Source organism: Pelodiscus sinensis, unplaced genomic scaffold (assembly GCF_049634645.1).
Source record: "Pelodiscus sinensis isolate JC-2024 unplaced genomic scaffold, ASM4963464v1 ctg34, whole genome shotgun sequence".
Lineage (NCBI taxonomy): Eukaryota > Metazoa > Chordata > Testudines > Trionychidae > Pelodiscus > Pelodiscus sinensis.
Genome location: NW_027465849.1, coordinates 6,143,041 through 6,163,872, shown reverse-complemented (window position 1 = coordinate 6,163,872; position 20,832 = coordinate 6,143,041). Strand labels below are relative to the sequence as shown.

The following is a 20,832-nucleotide window of genomic DNA, read 5'->3' as shown; positions in this document are numbered from 1 at the left end:
CATGCGCGGTACGGTCCTTCCTTGATCGAACCTGAGAGCAGAGGGGCTGTCCTGGCTTGAGCCTTTTCTGCTGTGTCTTCGATGTGGGTCAGACCCACCGGTACCTGCCCCTCCCTGCCACGGGAGAGCTTCCGGCTGCACTTCCTGGCTAGTGATCCCGTCTGAACCAGGGAAGCCAGAGTCCCCCGAAGCAGGCAGGAAAGGGGGGGGGGGCAGCTGGGAACTCTGAGCAGGAGGCCTGATTCGGAGGGTCTGGGACTGAGAGAAAGCTACATCTTGGGGGTGCTGGGGTTGTCCTCGGGGTGTCAGATGCTTTCAGGGGGCGGGGGGGGGTCACCCACCATCGGTCAGGCCTTTGAGTGGGACTGGGCAGGGGGCTCTTGTGCGGAAAGGGAGCGAAGGCAGACTGGCTTGGGGTCCAGGGCTGCTGGCTGGGGGCTGGAGACCTAGGTTTAGGTCAGAAGTGTGTGTGCACGCGCCCTTTTTCCTGAGCCAACCCCCTCGGCAGATATTCAATGGGGATTTCGTCGACCGCGGCTCCTTCTCGGTGGAGGTGATACTAACGCTGTTCGGTTTTAAGCTGCTATATCCAGATCATTTCCACTTACTCCGAGGTAAGTGCAGTCCCATCCCACCTCGGGGGGGGGGGGGGGGGGGGGAGGGAGGCAGAAGCCACCGGAGAGCCCCGCGTTATACTCCAGTTGGGACGAGAACTCCCCAGCTACCCCCTCCGCTGGCTGGTCTGGGGCTGAGACCCAGGCCTGGAGTTCCCCTGCTGAGCAGAGCTGGCCTCTCCAGATCCACCTTCTGTCTCTGGGATTTTCCCGTGGCAGAGGCTCTTGGGACTCCTCGTGGAAATGCGGCGTTTCCTGGATGTTCGGGCGTTCGCGTCTTCCCTCCGCTTTCCCAGCTATCTTGGGCCCTCTCCGTTGGTCTGGGGCTGGGTCGGTCTCCGAGCCGCTGCATCGCCTGGTTCCAGCTGCAAAGACCCGAGTGCACCCTCCTGTAAAGCTCAGTCCGCCCAGCCAAACGGGCCCCAAAATCCACCAGCTCAATGGCAAAATCTGCTTGCCCAGCCTGGGGAAAGTGTTAAACCCACAAACTGACACCCCCCGTCCACGAGGGAACTCGGGTCCAGTGGCCCCGCTGTCACTGCCACCACTGAACAGCTGTATTCACCACTTCCCTGCCAGGAGCAAGACACAGGTGCTGCCACGCACACCCTCCCAGCTAAATGCTTGCTTGAGGAGCAGCGCTTCGCCAGCCAGCCTGGCCGCTGGAAGACGCCTGTGAGAGGCGCAGCCGGGAGGCCGATGACAAGTTCCTCCAGGGCCTGGGGTGGTCCCTCTAACTTTTTCCTGCCCCGTGCGGAATGAATTTTCTTATGTGCACCAGTGTGGAGGGGCTGACACACACGTCACCTTCCTATTGGTGCGCACAACAAAAGTTGTGTTGTGGGGCCAAGGGGCTCTGAGTGTGGGAGGAGGCTCAGGGCTGTGGCAGAGAGTTGGGGTGCAGGAGTGTGAGGCCTCTGGCTGGGGGTGCAGTGTCTGGAGTGGGGCTGGCGCTGAGGGCTTTGGGGAGCAGGAAAGGGCTCCAGGTTTGGGGAGGAGCTATGGGCTGGGGGTACAGAACTGGGGGGTTCAGGGTGGGCCGGGGGTTGTGGCTCAGGCTTCCCTGGGCGGCTCTGCTGGGCCGACTGGGAGGAGTGCCTGGCTGAGGTGGGGTTGGGGGAGAGATGGCTCCCTGCTGCAGCGCTGAGCCCTCGTGTGGGGCTTCATGGGAAGCTTAGGGGAGCTGTGATCGCCCGGCCGGCCTGCCTCCCTCTAGAGCATCTTGAATTTAAGTGCAACCCAGGGTCTACCTCCGACCCAAATACCCTGGCCCCGCCCCCTTGTGCCCCTTCGCTGAGACCCCGCCCCTGCTCACTCCATCCCCCCCATCCTCCCTCCCTTTCACCAGGCAGGGGCAGAGGGTTGGGGCGCAGGCTCTGGTCTTGGGCTAAGCGATTTGGAGTGTGAGGGGGACTCTGAGCTGAGCCTGGGGCAGGGACTTGGGCTGCAGGAGGGGGTTCAGGGTCCAGGCTCTGTAAGGGAGTCCAGGAGCTCAGGGCAGGGGCTTGGGCTCGGGGTGCAGGGGAGGGTTCATGAGTGGGGCAGGGATTTGGGATTCTGCCTCCAGCTGGGCACTGCTGACCTCAGGTGGCTCCTAGGGGGTGGGCAGTGGGGCTGAGGCAGGCTCCCCCCTGCCCTGGCCCTGCACCGCTCCCAAAAGCAGCCAGCAAACACCCTCCATCCCAAGCCCTGCACCCCCCACATCCGTTCTCTGGAGCTAGGATACAGGGCGGGAGGGGGGCACTGTGACATCAGTGCCCCCCCCCATCCCTTCCCTGTTCTGCACAGCAAGCAGGAGGCTCCGGGCGGGGAGCGGAGGCAGCTGCAAGGCAAAGGGTAGGAGGTGCACAGCAGTGGGGGGAAGAGCTGCAGAAGTGCAGGCTCTCGACAGCCTCTTGGCCAAACCGGTCAGGTTCTCCTGTCCGAGGCTCCAAGATCTCCCGGGAGATCCCGATCGACTGGTTGGTGACCACTGCTGCAGGGCTGCCCGGAGCAACCCCTGTGGGGCCCGAGCTGATCCCTTCAAAGACAATCCTGCTTGATTCTAAAAAAGCCACTGCTGGAGAATCCCCCAGGATCTGGGGCCAGGGCCGACTCCCTTCCAAACTAGCGCCATGTTTCTGGTGGGAATGTCTCGCCCCAGCTGCACCGGGGGCTCCTGTCAGGCCCTTGCCTGGCTGACAAGCCCTGGGTTAAATATTTGTCTCCCGGCTGGGTGCTGACCGATTGTGCTGGAGTCGCTCCTTCACTTTTGCTTTCAGCTGACCGGCGGGGGCACTCTGGAGTTGCTCCCCAGAGGGCAGCGGCGGGCGACCTGTCCCCCGAGGGCCACGGGCCTCCCACCGGGGCCCTGTGTGCGGCCTGCGAGACATTTTGTGTCCTGTTGCCCACGCGCAAGGCTGCCAGATGCCGCTGGTTTCTGTCCGCGTCGTTTTTTCCCTGCTGGTGTTACTAACGTGACACACGCGTAACACCGGGGTCCCGGGCTGTGAGGTGCGTGCTGATTGGATGAGCTCCCTCTGTGTCCAATCAAAATGGTTCTCTCAGCAGCCCCCACAAATTCTAGGTATGCTGGCGCCATTAGCAAAATGCCCCGTTCTGGGAGGCCACCTTGGTTCCCACAATCTTGCGGCCCGTTGGGATGAAGAAGGCTGCTCACGCGGCGCTCTTCCTAAGTTGCCCCTGGCTGCAGTAGGTCCTGTGTTCCAGTCCTGGCTGATCACTATGAACTCAGGAAAGCCAGATGGGACTTGGCAGAGTCTGCTGTGAGGAAAGGAGAACGGCCCAGTGTTTAGGGCACAAGTCTAGGGAGCTGGTAGACCTGGGTTCGAGGCCCAGCCTGCCACAGACTCTCTGTGTCCTTGGGCAAGTCCCCCGATCTTTTGGGGCCTGTCCTGCGAGAGGCGACACTGGTCCTGCCTGGCCCCGTGGCAGGGCTGTGAGGATAACTGTGTTCAGGGCTAGGAGGCACTCAGGTACTGGCGTGAGGGAGGCCAGATTTCACGGCCACTGCATGAATTTCGCTCAGGCGAGGGAGACGGGCAGTGCAGGGCTGAAGAGGTGCCCCTCTCCTGAGCTTCGACGACAACATGAACCCCAAGGGCCGTCCAGCCAGTGGCTGAGAGTGCATGGCTAAGCTGCCCTGTTTGGCGGGTGATCTCTGGCCTGCGCTGCTGGAGTCTGGCCTTGGAACACCCCTCTCCCCTTGTGAATGCGGGCTGGGTCTGCTGGCCGGGCGCAGCCCATGTGCGTGCCTGAGAACAGCCCCCGCGAGCCCCGGCAGTGACCGGAGATATGGCCGCTACCTACAGTCCCCTGTGGATCAGCCACGTTGACCCTTTCACCCCGGTTCTGGGGTCCGTGCTGCAGTGAGTGACTCAGACCCCACTGCCCCCCCGCCCTGGGGAAGGGGCAACAGCTGGGCCGTCAGCTGGAGCAGGGCGGCTTTCCCCTCTTCAGCCGGTCTCCCGTCAGCCGCCTCCTTTTTAATTTCCTCGTCTCTTTGGCCCCCAGGGAATCACGAGACGGACAACATGAACCAGATCTACGGGTTCGAGGGGGAGGTGAAAGCCAAATACACAGCCCAGATGTTTGCACTGTTCAGCGAGGTCTTTGAGTGGCTGCCCCTGGCGCAGTGTATCAATGGCAAAGTGTTGGTGAGAGCTGAGCACAGCACCGGGGCGGGGGGTGTGGAGAGTCGCCCGAGTCCCTGTGTGTAACCCTGGCCGCCTCCATGGCTTAGATCTAGCTGAGTCCCACCGTTACCTCCCAGGGAACTGGCCGGGCACTCCTGCTCAGTGCCCCTCAGTCGTACAGCTCCAGCTCCCCTTCCCGGCTGTTCCTAGTAGGGGGTGTGGAGGCTTAGGGCCGGTTCATTGCTCTGGCCTGCCCTGCACAAGCCCTTCTCCCCAGCCCTCACCTGCGCTGTGCTCCCTGGCAGATCATGCACGGCGGGCTCTTCAGCGAAGACGGGGTCACCCTGGACGACATCCGGAAGATCGAGAGGAATCGGCAGCCTCCGGATTCAGGTCAGCACAGGGAAGCGTGCCCGGCACTTGGGGAAGGAGTGGGGAGGCGGGACAGTTTCCTGATCCCAGCCAGACCCCGTTTGGTGACTGTGGTGCTCTACCGTGGGATCCTGAGGCACCGTCCCTGCAGTACATGGGCACCTTCCCGGGGCAAATCCATCTCGCCCCTCATCAACTGGTGTTTTCGCCCGTTCGGCGATCTGGACCTTGCCCCTCCCCCTTCCTCTGGTTCCACCAGATCCTCCTCCCCTGCCACTTTTTACATCCCATGGGCCCGGGCTTAGAGGCCTGCTGGTGTGGGGTGCTGGAGCATGCTTTGGAAACCGAGCTCAGGGTGTACGTGGGAAGGAAGTACCGCACTGTTTACAGAGGCAGGACTGAGGAGCGCAAGGGAATTAAGATTGGCCAGATAACATGGCCCCTGTCCAAGGCTGCAGAGGGAAACCCAACAGCTGGGCTCATTGAAACAAGGGTGAATAAATATGAGAACACACAGACTGAGGAGTGACTCCGCACTGGAGGGTGAGCACACATGCCGAATACTTTCCAGGGCTTGTTTGCGCAAGGGGCGGGTGACTAAGTGGAGTGTTTTCCATCAGACACTGGGGTGAGTTGATATTCAGTGCTGGAGTCACACTCTGGGCCAAACTGATCTCTGCCTTCAAACCCACCAGCTCCTGTGAAGTCACCCAGGGCAGCCCCAGTGCTCATGACGCGCCCTGCGTTGGAGTCCAGGGGACCCTGCCGCTTCAGCAGGACAGAATCATCAGTTCAAAGTGTCAGCGAGCCAGTCTCTTAGATTTCTACTGTCTGCTGTAGGATGACTTCACCCCAGCCCCAGCGAAGGAGAGCCATGTGCTGTCAGTGCTTGGGTGCGAGAACTAGGGAAAGGGAGCCCTGTTGTGCTGCAGGCAGCGGGGCTGGTGGTAGGTGGCCACCCCGAGTCAGTACTGGAGCAGAGCTCTAGAGGGTGTCGTGCCGCAGGCAGTGGGGCTGGTACTGCAGGAGCAGAGCTGTAGGGGGCGCTGTGCTGCAGGCAGCGGGGCTGGTGGTAGGTGGCCACCCCGAGTCAGTACTGGAGCAGAGCTCTAGAGGGTGTCGTGCCGCAGGCAGTGGGGCTGGTACTGCAGGAGCAGAGCTGTAGGGGGCGCTGTGCCGCAGGAAGTGGGGCTGGTGGTAGGTGGCCACCCCGAGTCAGTACTGGAGCAGAGCTCTAGAGGGCGCCATGCCGCAGGCAGTGGGGCTGGTACTGCAGGAGCAGAGCTGTAGGGGGCGCTGTGCCGCAGGAAGTGGGGCTGGTGGTAGGTGGCCACCCCGAGTCAGTACTGGAGCAGAGCTCCAGAGGGTGTCGTGCCGCAGGCAGTGGGGCTGGTACTGCAGGATCAGAGCTGTATGGGGTGCCGTGCCACAGGCAGTGGGGCTGGTACTGCAGGAGCAGAGCTGTAGGGGGCACTGTGCTGCAGGCAGTGGGGCTGGTACTGCAGAAGTAGAGCTGTATGGGGTGCCGTGCCACAGGCAGTGGGGCTGGTACTGCAGGAGCAGAGCTGTATGGGGCACCGTGCCGCAGGCAGTGGGGCTGGTACTGCAGGAGTAGAGCTGTATGGGGTGCCGTGCTGCAGCCAGTGGGGCTGGTACTGCAGGAGCAGAGCTGTATGGGGCACCGTGCCGCAGGCAGTGGGGCTGGTACTGCAGGAGTAGAGCTGTATGGGGTGCCGTGCTGCAGCCAGTGGGGCTGGTACTGCAGGAGCAGAGCTGTATGGGGCACCGTGCCGCAGGCAGTGGGGCTGGTACTGCAGGAGCAGAGCTGTAGGGGGCGCCGTGCTGCAGGCAGTGGGGCTGGTACTGCAGGAGCAGAGCTGTAGGGGGCGCCGTGCCGCAGGCAGTGGGGCTGGTACTGCAGGAGCAGAGCTGTAGGGGGTGCCGTGCTGCAGGACGTGTTGTTTTAAGGCAGTGGTCAGCAACCAGTCGATCGGGATCTATGGTAGATCTTAGAGCCACTGACAGGTGATCCTGACTGGTTTGGCCAAGAGGCTGTCAAGTGCCTCATCTTGCACTCCAAATCCCTTAACCAAGACCAGAACCTTCAACCCAACCCACTCCCCCTGCCTGGTGAAAGTAAGGGGGGAGGGATGGAGGATGGAGTGAGCAGGGGCAGGGCCTCAGAGAAGGGGCATAAAGGAAGCAGGACAAGGGGATTTGGGTTTCGGGTAGATCTTGGATTGCACTTAAGTTAAAAAGGTGATCTTGTGCTTAAAAAGGTTGGAGACCACTGTTTTAAGGACACAACTTTTCCTGAGCTTTTCCCTCTTTAACAAGGGTGTCCTGGCTCCACTCCAGCTCGGGTAGTAGTTCCAGTTAGCTCCCCATATGCAGCCACTGTTAAACTGTTACTTTCCCCCCGCTTGGCTGCCTACAGTGCTGAGTGTGGATCTTGCCTGTTCCTTTTCGTACTCGCTGCTGGCTGGGCATGCTAAGAACGTGGTCCCCGAGCCCCACGTCACCTGATGCTTTGTTCCTTGTTCCTAGCTTCCTTCCGGTGGCCTCACGCTCGAAAAGCACGTTGTGTAACTCTTGGCTCCTTCTCCCTCCTGCCCTTTGACCCCCTGCCGGTTCCTCTGTTTAGCCTGAAAACACCTCTGTGTCCGTAGAGCACCACACGTCTTGGAACCTCTCTGGTCCAGCAACATCCCCGCCCAGCAGGATCACAGATGTTGCTAGACCAGAGAGCCCCGGTGGCTAGGAGCAGGAGCCAGGAGCAGAACCAGTCCAGGGGCGGGGAGCCCGGTGCCTGGGGTCAGCGGCCGTAAGGGGAGCTCAGAGGCTGGCAGTAGAGGGGCCAGAATTGACTGTCCCAGGTCTGGCAAACTCTGTCCAGGACAGGTCAGGTCCTGAGGGTGCCAGACCAGGGAAGACCAACCTGTACTAGGAAGTCACTACCATGCTGAGGTTTTTTTCTGGTCCCTAGCACCCCCAGTCTCATATTTATTCTCATGATGCCCCGGGGGCAGCGCAGCGCTGTTGTCCCATTTTACAGTTGGCAGTAAGATGCTGAGATAAGTGACTTGACCGTGTATCCCAGCTCCTAGGTTAGTGCTGTAGCCGCTGGGCTCTCCTTCCTCTGCGCCGAGATGGTGTGGAGCAGAACCCTAAACCTCTGACTGCCAGCGGCTGGGAGGGGGAAGCAGGCGCATCACTTCAACTGTGCTGATTTGTTTCCCCCCCCCAAGCACCTGACGTTGGCCACTGTTGGTAGATAGGATACTGGGCTGGATGGAGCGGTGAAGTGACTTGGGAAATCTTCATGGGGAAACCCCAAAGTGTTTGTCTTTTTGATGGAATCCCAATATTTGTTGGGGAGGGGGGGAGAACATAGGAATGTCAGAGTGGCCATGCGGCAGATCAGCAGCCCATCTAGCCCAGGACCTTGTTCTCCAGCAGTAGCTGGTGCCGAGTAAACACAAGCAGGGCACTTATCGAATTACTCATCTCGTGTCGCCCAGTCGACGGAGGTTTGGGGACATGGGAGCATGGGGCTGCATGGCTGGCCACCTCGGCTCCTAGCCATTGCTGGACTGTTCCTCCAGAGCTGCTCGAATTCTTTATTGAACCCAGTTACATTTTTAGCTTTCACAACATCAAGCTCCATGAATTGACTCTGCTTTATGCAAAAGTACTTCCTTGTGTTTATTTAAACCACCGGCCTATTGGTTTCTTTGGGTGACCCCGGTTCTTATGTTACGCCAAGGGGCAATTAGCATTTCCTTATTCATTTTCTCAACACTGTCGTGTTTCTATAGCCCGTAGGCGTCTCTTTTCTAAGGTGACTTTTTAATCTCTCCTCCTATAGAACCTGCTCCAACCCCCTAATCACATCGCTGCACCTTTCACAGACCTAATGTATCTCTTTTTGAGGAGGTGACCAGAACAGCGTGTAGTATTCAAGGTGTGACCACACCATGGATTTATATAGCGGCATTATGATAGATATGGTCTTGTCTGTCCCTTTTCCCTAATGGCTCTTATCACTGTGTTAGCTGTATGTTGAGCAGACGTTTCCAAAGAACTTATGATGCTTCCAAGCCCTCTTGCATAATAACAGTTAATTTAGACCCCATAATTTTGTATGTATAGTTGGGATTTTTTCCCAGTGTCCTGTTCTTTGCCTTTATCAGCGTTTCATTTCATCTGCCTTTTTGTTGCCCAGTCATGCATGTTGGCGAGATCCCTTTGTAACTTTGTGGCTTGCTTTGGACTTGACTGTTCTCTTGGGTAACTTCGGATTGTCTGAAAATTTTGCTGCCGCACTGTTTACCCCTTTTCCTAAATCATTTATTGATGTGTTAAACACCAGGTCCTTGTAGAGATCCTTGGGGGAGTCAGCAGTTTTCCTCTCTCCGCTGTGAAAACTGACCATTTATTCCTACTCTTCGTTTCCTGTCGTCTTAATTCGTTGGTCCATGAAAGGCCCTTCCATCTTAAGCCTCTGGTGAGGGACCTTGTAAGATTTTTCTGAAAGTCCAAGTATACTATATCAGCCAGGTCACCCTTGTCCACATGTGTGTTGACCCCTCAAAGACTTCTAGTAGATTGGTGAGGCATGATGTCCCTTTACAAAAGCCTTGTTGATTCTTCCTCAGCTGTTCTTTACTGTAGTTTCAACCAATTTGCGTGAAAATGACAAAATTTGTCCTGAAAATGGCTCCCTGGCCTGCAATTGCCAGGATTGCTTTTGGAGCCTTCTTAAAAAACTAGTATTACACTAACTCCTCTTCAGGCACCTGATACAGAGGCTGATGTAAGCAATAGGTTCCACACCACAGAGAGGGGCTCTGCCATTTCATACTTGCGTTCCTTCAGACCTCTGGTCCTGATGACTTTACTGTTCAGTTTATACATTTGTTCTGAAACCTCATCTATTGACATCTTAGTCTGGGACAGCTCAGATTAGTCACCTAAAACAAATGGTTCAAGTGTGAGAATCTGCCTAACATCTGTAGCCATGAAGACTGATGTAAAAAATCCATCTAACATCTCTTCAGTGGCCTTGTCTTCCTTTAGCATTTCAATTCTCCAATGATCATTTGGCCCATTTCCTGCTTCTGATGTACTTAACGAATCTCACTGCTAGTTTTTGTGCGTTTTGCTAGTTGCTCTTCAAATTCTTTCTTGGCCTGCGTTGTCGTACTTCTGCACTTGGCTTGCCAGAGTTTGCTCCTTTGTATTTTGCTGATGGGGATTTGACTTCCAAAAAAGGGTATCTTTTTGCTTTTTATTCTGCTATTTAAGTATGTTCAAATACTATGTTTATGGTTGCTGCTGCTGCATGATTCAGCTGATCTTTTGGATCATGTGCTCTGTGTAGGACTCAATCAGGAATTTCTTCTCCCGTGGTGGGTTCCTGGACTAGCTGGCCCAAGAAGTCATTAATGGTATCTAGAAATTCTGCCTCCACATCCTTCTTTCAAATGACTTGTACCCAGTTCATGAGGGGTCAACTGGAATTCCCCTTAATTTGTTGTTTTTGTAGCTGCTTTAATTTCCTGGAGCATTTCACAATCCCTATCCCCGTCAGATGGTTGATGTGTTACACTGTCATCGTTAGAGCATGGAATTTCTCTCCGAAGATTCTGCGGTATCTCATACATTTCCGATTTTTTTTTTACTATATTTGACTGCTTTCTGTCACATACAGTCCCACTCCCCCACCAATGCAACTTACTTTGTCGTGCCTCTGTATTTTGTACTCTGGTATGACCCGGTCCAGTTGATTGTTGCACCAAGTTTCTGTGATGCCTATTACCGCAATATCTTCACTGAATGCCAGGCCCTCCAATTTGCACATCTTAGTATTTCGACTTCTAGTGTAGGTAGAGACGCACTTACAAAGTTTGTCAGTGTTGAGTTGTCTTTCTTCTGAGATGGAATTGAATGGGACTTTTTGGTTTGATTGTTTTTCTTCAGCTCCTGCTGGTGGAACCTCTCTAGTCCGGCACCCTTAGGACCTGTCCAGGGCCAAAGCAGAGAATTTGCCGGACCATAAGAGGTCAATATTGTGTAACAGCATTGCTGAAACTTCCACTGCTTATGGGGCTCTTAGAAGGCACTTAAGGATAAATTAGAGATAAATAACAACATAGAACCCTGAGAGCCAGGCCTGGTGGCTGCAAACAAACTTTATGGGACCACGGGAAACTTGGCCACACCCTTCTGGCTAACTACAATCCTGCCGGACCAGAGAGGTTCAACCTGTACTTATATTTTGCCAACTTCTACCCTCTCCTCTTTACTAGGATGTAGAGCAGCGGTTCTCAACCAGGGTATGTATACCGCTGGGGTACGCAGAGGTCTTCCGGGGGTCCGTCCAGTCTTAGATATTTGCCGAGTTTCCCAGCAGGCTGTTTAAAAAATCACTAGCAAAGTCTGTGCAAGCTATAACTGCTCTAGGTTCTGTGATATGGTGATGCAGTGGGCACTGATTTAGACACGTGTTTGATGTAGTTTATGGAGGCCTCTAAACACCTCTAGGGATGGAGACTCCACTACTTCCCTAGGGAACCCAGCCCAGTGCTTCACCACTCTCCTAGTGAAATAGTTTTTCCTAATATCCAACCTGGACCTCTCCCACCGCAACTTGAGCCCATTGCTCCTTGTTCTGCCACCTGTCACCACTGTGAACAGCCTCTCTCCAACCTCTTTTGAAGTTGAAGGCTGCTATCAAATCCCCCCTTGTTCTTCGCTTCTGCAGACTAAACAGACCCAAGTCCCTCAGCCTCTCCTCATAGGTCATGTGCTCCAGCCCCCTCATCATTTTGGTTGCCCTCCGCTGGACCCTCTCCAACGCGTCCACATCCTTTTTGTAGTGGGGGGCCCAGAACTGGACACAATACTCCAGATGTGGCCTCACCAGAGCCGAATAAAGGAGAATAATGACATCTCTGGATCTGCTGGCAATGCTCCTCCTAGTGCAACCTAATATGCCATTAGCCTTCTTGGCTACAAGGGTGCACTGTTGACTCATCTCCAGCTTCTCATCCACTGTAATCCCCAGGTCCTTTTCTGCAGAACTACTACTTAGCTGGTTGGTCCCCAGTCTGTAACAATGCTTGGGATTCTTCCGTCCCAAGTGCAGGACTCTGCACTTGTCCTTGTTGAACCTCATCAGATTTCTTGTGGCCCAATCCTCCAATTTGTCTAAGTCACTCTGGACCCTATTTCTGCCCTCCAGCGTATCTTCCTTTCCCCCTAGCTTAGTGTCATCTGCAGAGCCTGTGGAGAGAGCCTAAAAGCGATTACTTACCTCTATAGCACTGGGGGATTCCTGTGCTGGCCTTTTTCCCCTTCTAGAAGTTACATGCTGCCAGATCTCTTCCTGGTCCCGTACTGCCCTCTCTGGCACTTCCGCCCTGACGTGCTTGCAGGATTGAACACTGCCTTCTATCGAGGACGGCTTTATCCTCTCTGGTGGAGCGTAGGGTCGACACTTGGGCCTCCAGTCCTCTAATTTTTTCTTCCAAAATGGCGACCAGCTTGCACTTAGTGCAGATGAAATCCGTTCTTTCTTCCGGGAGGAAGACAAACATGGCACACGCTGTACGGGTAACAACAGCAGACCTATCACCATCCATCCCTACTGTCCTGGAGAAAGGATTTAAAAAGAAAGGCAAGAGAACCTTGCGCCCTTCCCAACTCCCTCTCTAAACTCCCTATTAGCACTCACCTGTTCGCAAGCTCCTTGGTCGCTTGCTCACTGCTTTATAAAGCCCTGGACTGCCTGAAAGTCCCTCCCCCTACCAAGGCTCAGCCAATCAGTTGACATTGGAAGAAGCGACGCCTTGTGCATGCAGGTAAACCGGCGGGATTTTTTTCAAAGCAAGCCTTCTAAGGTCTGGACTCGCCGGTTTAACAATGGGGAAAAAAGCTTCACCTCTTTCTCCAGACGCACTCGAAGGGAGACAGCATGGGCTGCTTCTGGGAGCAAACTCCAGGAGACTGGCCACACTTGCCTGCGGCCGTGGCTGAGCAGAAATGTACGTGGTAACAAATCAGCCGAGATGCGCCAAGTACCTGACGGAATGACGCTGTGGGCCATGGAAATGTTTGGCAATATGGTGCCTCCCGGCAAAGCATTTCCTCGTCGGTGTGACCAGTCCACGGAGATCGGCGGAGAAGCGCCGCAGCTGGATACCGGGAGGCCATTGATCTCAACAAGCACGTGCTGCTTTGCCAAAGGATAACGGCCAACTCCATAGGCCACGGCGGGTATCCTAGGGCAGGGGAGTCTGAGCCTACCCTAGTCCATGGCCCCAAGCGTGCTCCGGCCCGAAGCCTTGCACTCACTCCTCTATTCCCTTGAAGCTCAGTTCTAGCTGGTGGCCAGGGGCTTGGGCCATTAAGCTGGGGCTCCTCTAGCCACGGAAAGGGGTGAAGGGGGCGGGAGACTTGGAGCTCCAGCTGGCAGGAGGAGGCAGGGCCTCAGTGGAAGGGGGCAAGGAGGAAGCTGGCCTCAGCCAGAGAGGAGATGTTTAAAGAAATTGACTTTTCCTGCTCCGAACACGCGCTGGGTTGGAATCAATGCGGGTGCATTGGTCCTTCCAGGCTGCTGCAATTGCCAGGGAGCACGTGGACTCCGTGCTTGGCACAGGACAGGAAATTCTTCCCTGCAGGGCGTGCACTGGGCGCTTGCTCCAAAACCAGCGGGTCCTGAGCTGCAGGAAGCTCTCAGGGAGCCTGCCAAGCTGTCAGCTGGCTCAGGTCCTGGCTCCTCGGTGTTCCGTTTGCTCTCCAAAGCGCTGGAGTGGGAACATGCGCAACTCTCGCCTCGCAGGAAGGGCCGCTGGCTCGCAAGTGGGAAAGAACTTGAGGCTGAGTTACGCACTGAAACCGCACGTTTCTTGCGGATCATTCATCCCTCTTGCCTCCGAGTTGCACGCTGCTGTGGTCAGCTCCGTTGGCCGGCGCGCTCGCGAGGTGAAAGATCTAAGCTCGCCCACGCGGGGCCGTGACGCTGCCACGCCGATGAATGCTTTTCCCAGAGCGTCTTGAGGTCGACACGGTCACTGCCGCTGGTTTCCCCGCGTCTGGCCTGTGGCACTGGCCTCTGCACAGGAGGAGTTTGAGCCGAGCACAATTAAGGAAATAATTGTACATGGCTGAGTCCTCCAGCATGGAACCCAACTCTGCTCGGTAAAGAACCCTTCATTTTGTCCGATGTTAGCAGCCGGGCCTTGCTGGCTGGCCGGGGGACGTACTCAACCTGCGGTCTGCGAAGGAAGCGTAATGACGCGCCCCGAGCTGGCGAGAGGACGCCGACTGGGGAGCCTTGCATGTGGCCTTGCCGTTCGGCGCGCGCTGTGCTAAGGCTGCTGTCGAGCCGAGCGGGTGGCGACAAACGGTGTTCTTGTCCCGCCTGGGAAGGCCAGGGGAAAGCGGAGAGCGGGGGGGGGAGGGATATCGTGCTGGAATGGCAGGGCACCGTTTGTGTCCCCGGCGATCCAGGGCACGGTTAGCGGCGAAAGGTGCCCTGGGTCAGTAGCAGTGCGCTGGGACTCCTGTGCGCTCATCTCTGAGTGTGTGAGCCGGCGCTTTTCAAGGGAGGTGGAACTTGGGGTGCGCAGGAAGGACCAGGCTCCTGAAAGGAGGACGGGAATCTGGGAAGGTGGAGAGCTGTTGCGGGATGCCCTCTTCCATAAGTCCTCCCCTGAAGGAAGGGCAGGCGCTGGGCTGGATGGGCCCAGGGAACTGGGCTGGGTGGGAGGCAGGCGCTGGGCTGGATGGGCCCAGGGAACTGGGCTGGGTGGGGGGCAGGCGCTGGGCTGGTGGGGGAGAGAGGTTCTGGGTTGGAAGGGCCCAGAGGTCTGGGCCGGGGAGTGTGTTTGTGGGGGGGACACTGGGCTGGGGGAGCTCACACAGTCACAGCCAATGGCTCTGGTAGGTGTCGCCCTGAGGGTGTCCCCCCCCCCCCCTCCCCCATGCCCCCTGGGAGTGACACACTCTCTCCTCATTGGCAGGTCCCATGTGCGACTTGCTCTGGTCGGACCCGCAGCCTCAGGTGAGTGTGACATGAAATCCCCCAGCCCGGGGGGTTCTTGTGGTGTCTCTGCAGGGCTGGTTCAGCTCCCGGTCCGGTGCGGGCTGCGCCATTGAGCTCTGTCCCCCTCTCCCCCCCCCGGGGGGCGCTGATCGCAGGCCGGGCTGAGGGGCTGGCTCAGAGCGCCCTCTGCTGGCTCGCTAGGGTGTTCCCTCCGCCGCCTGGCAGCTGATGCTGGCGCTCTGCCCCAGCTGACAGCTCATTGGGTGGGGACCCATCGGCTGTTCTGCTTGGTGCTCGCTCAGGGTCAGCCACACCCTCTGGTGGGGCCCCCTGCCCAGATGCATGGCAGGGTCCTGCCTGTCTCTGAGGGAGGGTTGAGCCTTGGAGACTGGACCCCCGTTGCCCCCAGAGGTCTAGCTGGGGCGGGGACAAAGGGGCAGTGGATAGGGAGGTGCCCTGGGCTGTCCGTAGCACTGGCTGCCAGCGCAGCTCTGGCTGGCAGGAGAGAGGAAAGCTGCCGGAACCTGGGAGCCAGGGGTATCCGCTCTGTATCGTGAACCTGGGTCTGCGGGACCTGGCAGGACCCACGGGGAGTGTCCACATGGCAGCGTGCCCCTGGGCTTGCTTCAGTAGCTAACCCGTCCGCGCAGGCCCTGGACTGAGGCTCGCGCTGTGTCCGCACCGCGCACGGACAGAGCGTGGACTGGAATTGCGGCAGGGCTGGGGCTGCTCTGAATCCCATTGCTTTGGAGTGGACATGAGTCGGAGTCTGGGCATAGCGGGCAGTGCAGGCAAACCCATGGGGCGGGGGAATGGGGGCCTCTGCAAGTGATCGGACTGGAACAGCGGGGTTAGCCAGGGCCCGGCGTGGGGCGAGCGATCAGCCGGTGGGGAGCATTGGCTAACCCCAGCATGTGGTGGGCTCCTGGCGGCAGCGGAGGTGGGTGGAATTGTGGGCCGGGGAGGGGCATTCCCTGCGCAGACTCCGTCTGGTGACTCCATCGGGATCCCCCTCCCCGCCTTTCCAGAACGGCCGGTCGGTCAGCAAGCGGGGCGTGAGCTGTCAGTTCGGGCCCGACGTCACCAAAAGCTTCCTGGAGCGGAACCATTTAGACTACGTCATCCGGAGCCACGAGGTCAAGGCCGAGGGCTACGAGGTGACGCACGACGGCAAGTGCATCACGGTCTTCTCAGCACCCAACTACTGGTGAGAGCCGGGGAGCCCCTCTAGCTTCTCCGCCCCGCCGCTGGTCCAGCCGGCTGCAGGCAGATCAGGCCTCCACCCTGGGGGCAGTGGGGGGTCCAGCGAGCGGTGCACCCACCCTCCCTCCACCCGCTGAGAGGCAGCCCCTCTGGGGCACTTGTTTAACAGCCAAGGGCAGGGCAGGAATCCTGCGGCCTGGGGCAATTCGCGCCCGCCCCGGGTAATAGCAGCTGAGCTTTGCGCTCCCCTGTGAGAAGTGCTGGCGATTCTTAGCGACGCCGAGGAAGTCGGGCTCTCGGCCTTAGATCTTACCCACACTTCCTCCCTCCCCCCCAGCACTGCTGTGGGGGGGGGGGGGAGAGCGCCCCCTGCTGAGCCCCTGTCCCTGCAGCACAGCGACTGCCAGGGGAGTGCGCCCCCTGCTGAGACTTGTGCCCCGCTGCCAGCCGTGCCTGGGTTTCTCTGGGACTCGTGGTACAGCGCTGGGCTAGCCCAGCTTTCCGGGTGCGATTCAGGGGACAGGAGCAAGGCCACCTGGGGTAGCGCCTGCACGTCCTACCTGGGCCCCCGGGAAGGGCAGATCGCTGGGGCAAGGCAGCAGCTTGGCTGGCAGGCTGCGTCTCTCCCTGGCTCTTGGAGGGGAGAGGGGCTGGTGGCTAGAACAGCAGGGCTCCTGGACCTGCCCTGGCGGGGGAGTGGGATCTGTGGATGGGGCACCAGGACTCCACGGTTCTCCCCCCTGGCTGTGGGAGGAGGGGTCTAGTGGTTAGAGCAGGAGAGGAGCCTGGGAGTTAGGACCCTGGGGTTTTATCCCCTGCTCAGCAAGTGCCGGGGACGTGTTACCTCTCGGGGTCGCCGTCTTCCCAGGCCGGCCGGTGAAGCGTTCGAGGCTCCCGGTTCACCCTGCTCTCGGGGCTGCTTTTCCCCACACGGCGGCAGTGGGGCCTGCTGGCTAAGGAAGGTCCCTGGGCTGGGGACAGGAATCCTCTGTCCCTCGCGGGATGCGCCCAGCCCTCTGCCTTCTCTCCCCAGCGACCAGATGGGCAATAAAGGCTCCTACATCCACCTGCGAGGGTCGGACCTGCGCCCCGAATTCCACCAGTTCACAGCTGTGGTGAGTGATGGGCTCAGTGATGAGCAACCCCCACTGGTCCTTGTGCTGCCCACAGGCCCTGGCTAGGTGGACAGTCCTCCTCCTTCCGCTGCCTCTTGGGGTTCCCTGCCCGTTCAGAGCCAGGCCGCGCATCGGGCACCCCCCCCTTGGGCAGGGGAGTCGGGGCAGCTGGGGAATCTGAGCTTGTTCTTGGCTCTGGGGTGCGCCTGTCCTGTGCCACCCCGCTCTGCCCTGTCCTGCCCTGGTACTGCTGCTCCTCCTTAGCTACACCGGCATGAAGAGACTTCTGTGGGAAGCAGGATCCCCCCACCCCCTAGCGCACACACAATAGGGGCTCCCCAGCGGGTGTGGAGTGGCGAAGGAGAAAGACCAGACTGGTGTGCGAAGTGCCCTGTTCAGTGGCTCTTCCCTGCCCCCCAGGTCCATGGGGCTAGAACACATGGCGCTGTGGCTATTCCTGGCCTATGGGGTAGGGCTAGAACACATGGCGCTGTGGCTATTCCCTGCCCCCCAGGTCCATGGGGCAGGGCTAGAACACATGGCGCTGTGGCTATTCCCTGCCCCCCAGGTCCATGGAGTAGGGCTAGAACACATGGCACTGTGGCTATTCCCTGCCCCCCAGGTCCATGGGGCAGGGCTAGAACACATGGTGCTGTGGCTATTCCCAGCCCATGGGGCAGAGCATTAGCTACTTACAGCAGCGTCAGGGCTGTTCTTACACCAAGCCCAGAATGTGGGGAGCACAGAGGGGGCTTGAAGCCCCCCAGCCCTGCCCTCCCCAGTGACAGGGATGGAGGAGCTGGGAACGGGGCTCCGTGTCCCCAGACAGGCCCACCCTGTGCCCCTGCGAATCCCCCGGCCCACGGAGTCTGCCCAGCCCTGCTGCCTCGGACCCAGGCAGAGTCCCTCGGCTGCTGCGCATGCCTGGCCTTAGCCCGCAGCCCCTCCTCCCTGGGAGCAGGAATTGCACACGGGTTTCATCAGTTTCTGGATGCCAGGAGCTGTTTATGCTCCCTGCAAGGTGTCCCCTTCCCCCCCTTCCTGCGGTCTGGATGCAGTGAAACCAGCTGTACTGGGGTGGGGCCACCTTGTCCCGGACCAGCACTGGGAAACTATTAAATCCCCTCTCCCCCACCCCCGTCACTGAGGACTGGGCCCGATTCTTACAACAGCTGGGCAGCCTCTGCTCCATGAAAGGGAAGTGCCCAGGAACGGGTCAGGGAAGAGACGTGAGCCAAGGTGCCCAGTGATCTAGGGCCCAGTGCGGCACTCAGAAGAGCAAGAGGCTCTGGCCTGCCACGTCCTTCCTTTGCTGAGAGAGGCCGGTTCAGCTGGAAGGCAACTGCACACGGAGGTCGAGTTTGGCTGCTAGGTTTGGCTGGAAGGGATCCCGGGAACGGACGTTCCTGACATGCCAGCCCTTTGGAAATGTTGAAAAGCAGCAGCGGGGGATCCCCGTGATTCTGTCCAGGATAAACGTCACTGGAAAGACGAACCAAACCCTGTAGAAACATGTTTGACAAACCTGGCAGCGCCGGGAGCCGGAGCCGTTAGTTCAACCCAACCCGGAGTTTTTCCCTTTTTCCCTTGGGTTCGGTTTTGCTCATCCTGAGCCGAAACGGCGTTGGCCTTTTTTGGTTCAGCCAACCCAGAAACCTCGTTTCTTCGCCCGGTGAAGAGGCACGAGCCTTGAGGCTGGGGCCGTACCTCGTGCTGCGTTGTTTCTGGCAGTGTGGCCAGTCCCACGCCTGCCCCCGCCCCCCGTGCAGCCATCCGCAGACCTCTACCCGGTCAGGGCTGGCAGTGAGCAGACAGGAAGTGGGGCTGAGGTCAACAAAACACATGGACCCAGTTGGAATTGACCCGGGAAGAGGCGAATGCCACGGCTCTCGTCTGGAAGGGAGATCCTATTTCCCCTGACCCCCCCTTCCCCCAAGCAAGTACTGTTGCTTAGTACCCCAAAACCCACTCCCTGCAGTCCAGTGGGGCACCCCCCCCAGGCATGGGGGCCGGCACTGCCTACCAGGGGAGAGCACCCCCTGCTGAGCTCCCTCCTCCTCCCTGCAACACAGTGCCCCCTAGTGCTGCGCCAGGGCATTGGGGTCAGGGCCGCCTGCCAGGGGAGCGCCCCCTAGTGGAAATTCCACCTTGCCCCATGCAGCCTGGCGCCCCTTCGTGGCACACTGGGGCATCGCTCAGAGGGGAAAGAGCCTCCCCTCCAGCGCCTTGACGGCCCTCGGTTTGATCCCACCCCAAGTGGGCGGTGGCCCCTGAGATCTCCCAGGAGAGGGGGCCGGTGCTGCCCCCCAGCCTAACGAAGCCCCTCTTCTCTTTCAGCCTCACCCCAACGTCAAGCCGATGGCCTACGCCAACACTCTCCTCCAGCTGGGGATGATGTAACCTCCCTGTCACCACCGCCCCCACCTGGGAGCCCCCAGGCGCAGCAGAGCCGACCCCTCGGCCCTTTTGCTTTCTTCCACCGTCCGCCCGGGCTGCCCAGGCGCCGGCGTGCCCACCAGGAGGGCGGGGGAGCCCCCTGCCCCCTCGGCTGAGCCCATTTGTAGTGTTGCCGTGAGCTGGCGCCGCGCCGCCGGGAGGTAGGGCGTGCGCAAGGAGTATTTTTTTTAATATATTGGAAAGATTGTATTTATTCCCAGCCAGCTCCCTTTGCCGCCCACTCCCTCCCGGCAGCTGTTCTTGGCCTGCGGGGTGGAGCGTGGGGGCCTGCCCTCTCTTCCCAAGTGCTGTGGCTTTGAGGCCTCTCTCTGATAGGCAGGCACTGGCCTCGGGGGCTGCAGGAGAGGCGAGGGGGCAGCTGGGGGCAGAAGTTAGGATCAGGTCATGAGTGGAAGCAAGTGGTGGGGCAGGGGCTGCCCCTTCCTCTGTGTCGCAAACCGGGGGCGGGGGCCAGCGGGGCTTCCAGGCTCTCGCTGCCGTAGCACGGTGAGGGGGATGGGTGGCCAGCAGGGGACCCTGATCACCTCCCCGGAGGCATTCTGAGCTCTGTGGCTGCAGGCCTGGGGCTGCCAGTCTCAAGATGCTCTGGCATCAGGTTACAGTTTTGTCACGGTTCTGGTCAGTGAGAGCGGGGGTGGGGTTGCAGGCACTAAGCGGAAACCCACAGAAACTCGTGGCCTGCCCCCAGGACAAAACTCGGGCGGGGGGGCCCTGCGGCCCCCGGGCTGAAATCAGAAATGTCTCAGAGTTGCAGCAAGGCCTGGGGTCCATGCCCTACCCTGGGCCTTACACAGAAGCAATAGGTGTGCGGGTGTGGGGCAGGCTGAGGCCTGGCCTCCAAGTGGTGCTCTTGCCAGGAGTGTGTGGCTGTGTGTGTGTAGCTGGGGCGGGTGGGGGGGGAGTGGGGGACAGCAGACTGGATTTCTTGGGGGGCTTTCCCCTGCCTGCCCCCCTCTGCCCTCTCCCAACCGGGGGAGCGTCAGGCCCCCCCCGGCAGGCGGAGCGACCAACCTTTCGGGCCACGTGCGCAAGCCGGCAGCAGCCGTGTCCAAAGCCGTCAGGTGTCTCCGTGCTCCCCGCTGGCTCCCGGCGCACCCCCCCCCCCCCCCCCCCCGGCTGTTTTACTGTCTGTAATTAAAGATGTTAAAATAAAGTAATTATTATAAGCCGTGCGGGCTGGGCCTGCCCTCCTGCCACAAGCCGGTGGCTTCCTCAGTGCCTCCCCCGCTGCTTTTTCCAGCCTCCATGGCTCATGCAGTCAGTGGTCAGGGCCATCAGCTGGGCTGGGCTTTCCCAGGGGATTGGTGCCAGCTCTGAGGCAGCAGCTCGGCCTTTGACCCATGCTGGCGCCGCGCCTCATGTGCTCTGCACGGACCTCAGGCTGC

At 59.0% G+C, this 20,832-nt stretch overlaps 1 protein-coding gene across 1 annotated transcript in view; it reads left to right on the top strand.

The window, feature by feature from the left end:
* PPP5C (protein phosphatase 5 catalytic subunit) overlaps nt 1-20,615 on the top strand; it is a 49,633-nt gene extending 29,018 nt beyond the window's left edge. Inside the window, exons 7-13 of the mRNA XM_075915268.1 lie at nt 509-614; nt 4,128-4,270; nt 4,555-4,642; nt 14,650-14,690; nt 15,701-15,879; nt 16,909-16,990; nt 19,328-20,615. Of these exons, the coding sequence (XP_075771383.1) occupies nt 509-614; nt 4,128-4,270; nt 4,555-4,642; nt 14,650-14,690; nt 15,701-15,879; nt 16,909-16,990; nt 19,328-19,390 (702 nt within the window). The 3' untranslated portion in view covers nt 19,391-20,615. The remainder of the gene's footprint in view (nt 1-508; nt 615-4,127; nt 4,271-4,554; nt 4,643-14,649; nt 14,691-15,700; nt 15,880-16,908; nt 16,991-19,327) is intronic.
* The last annotated feature ends 217 nt before the right edge of the window (nt 20,616-20,832 follow it).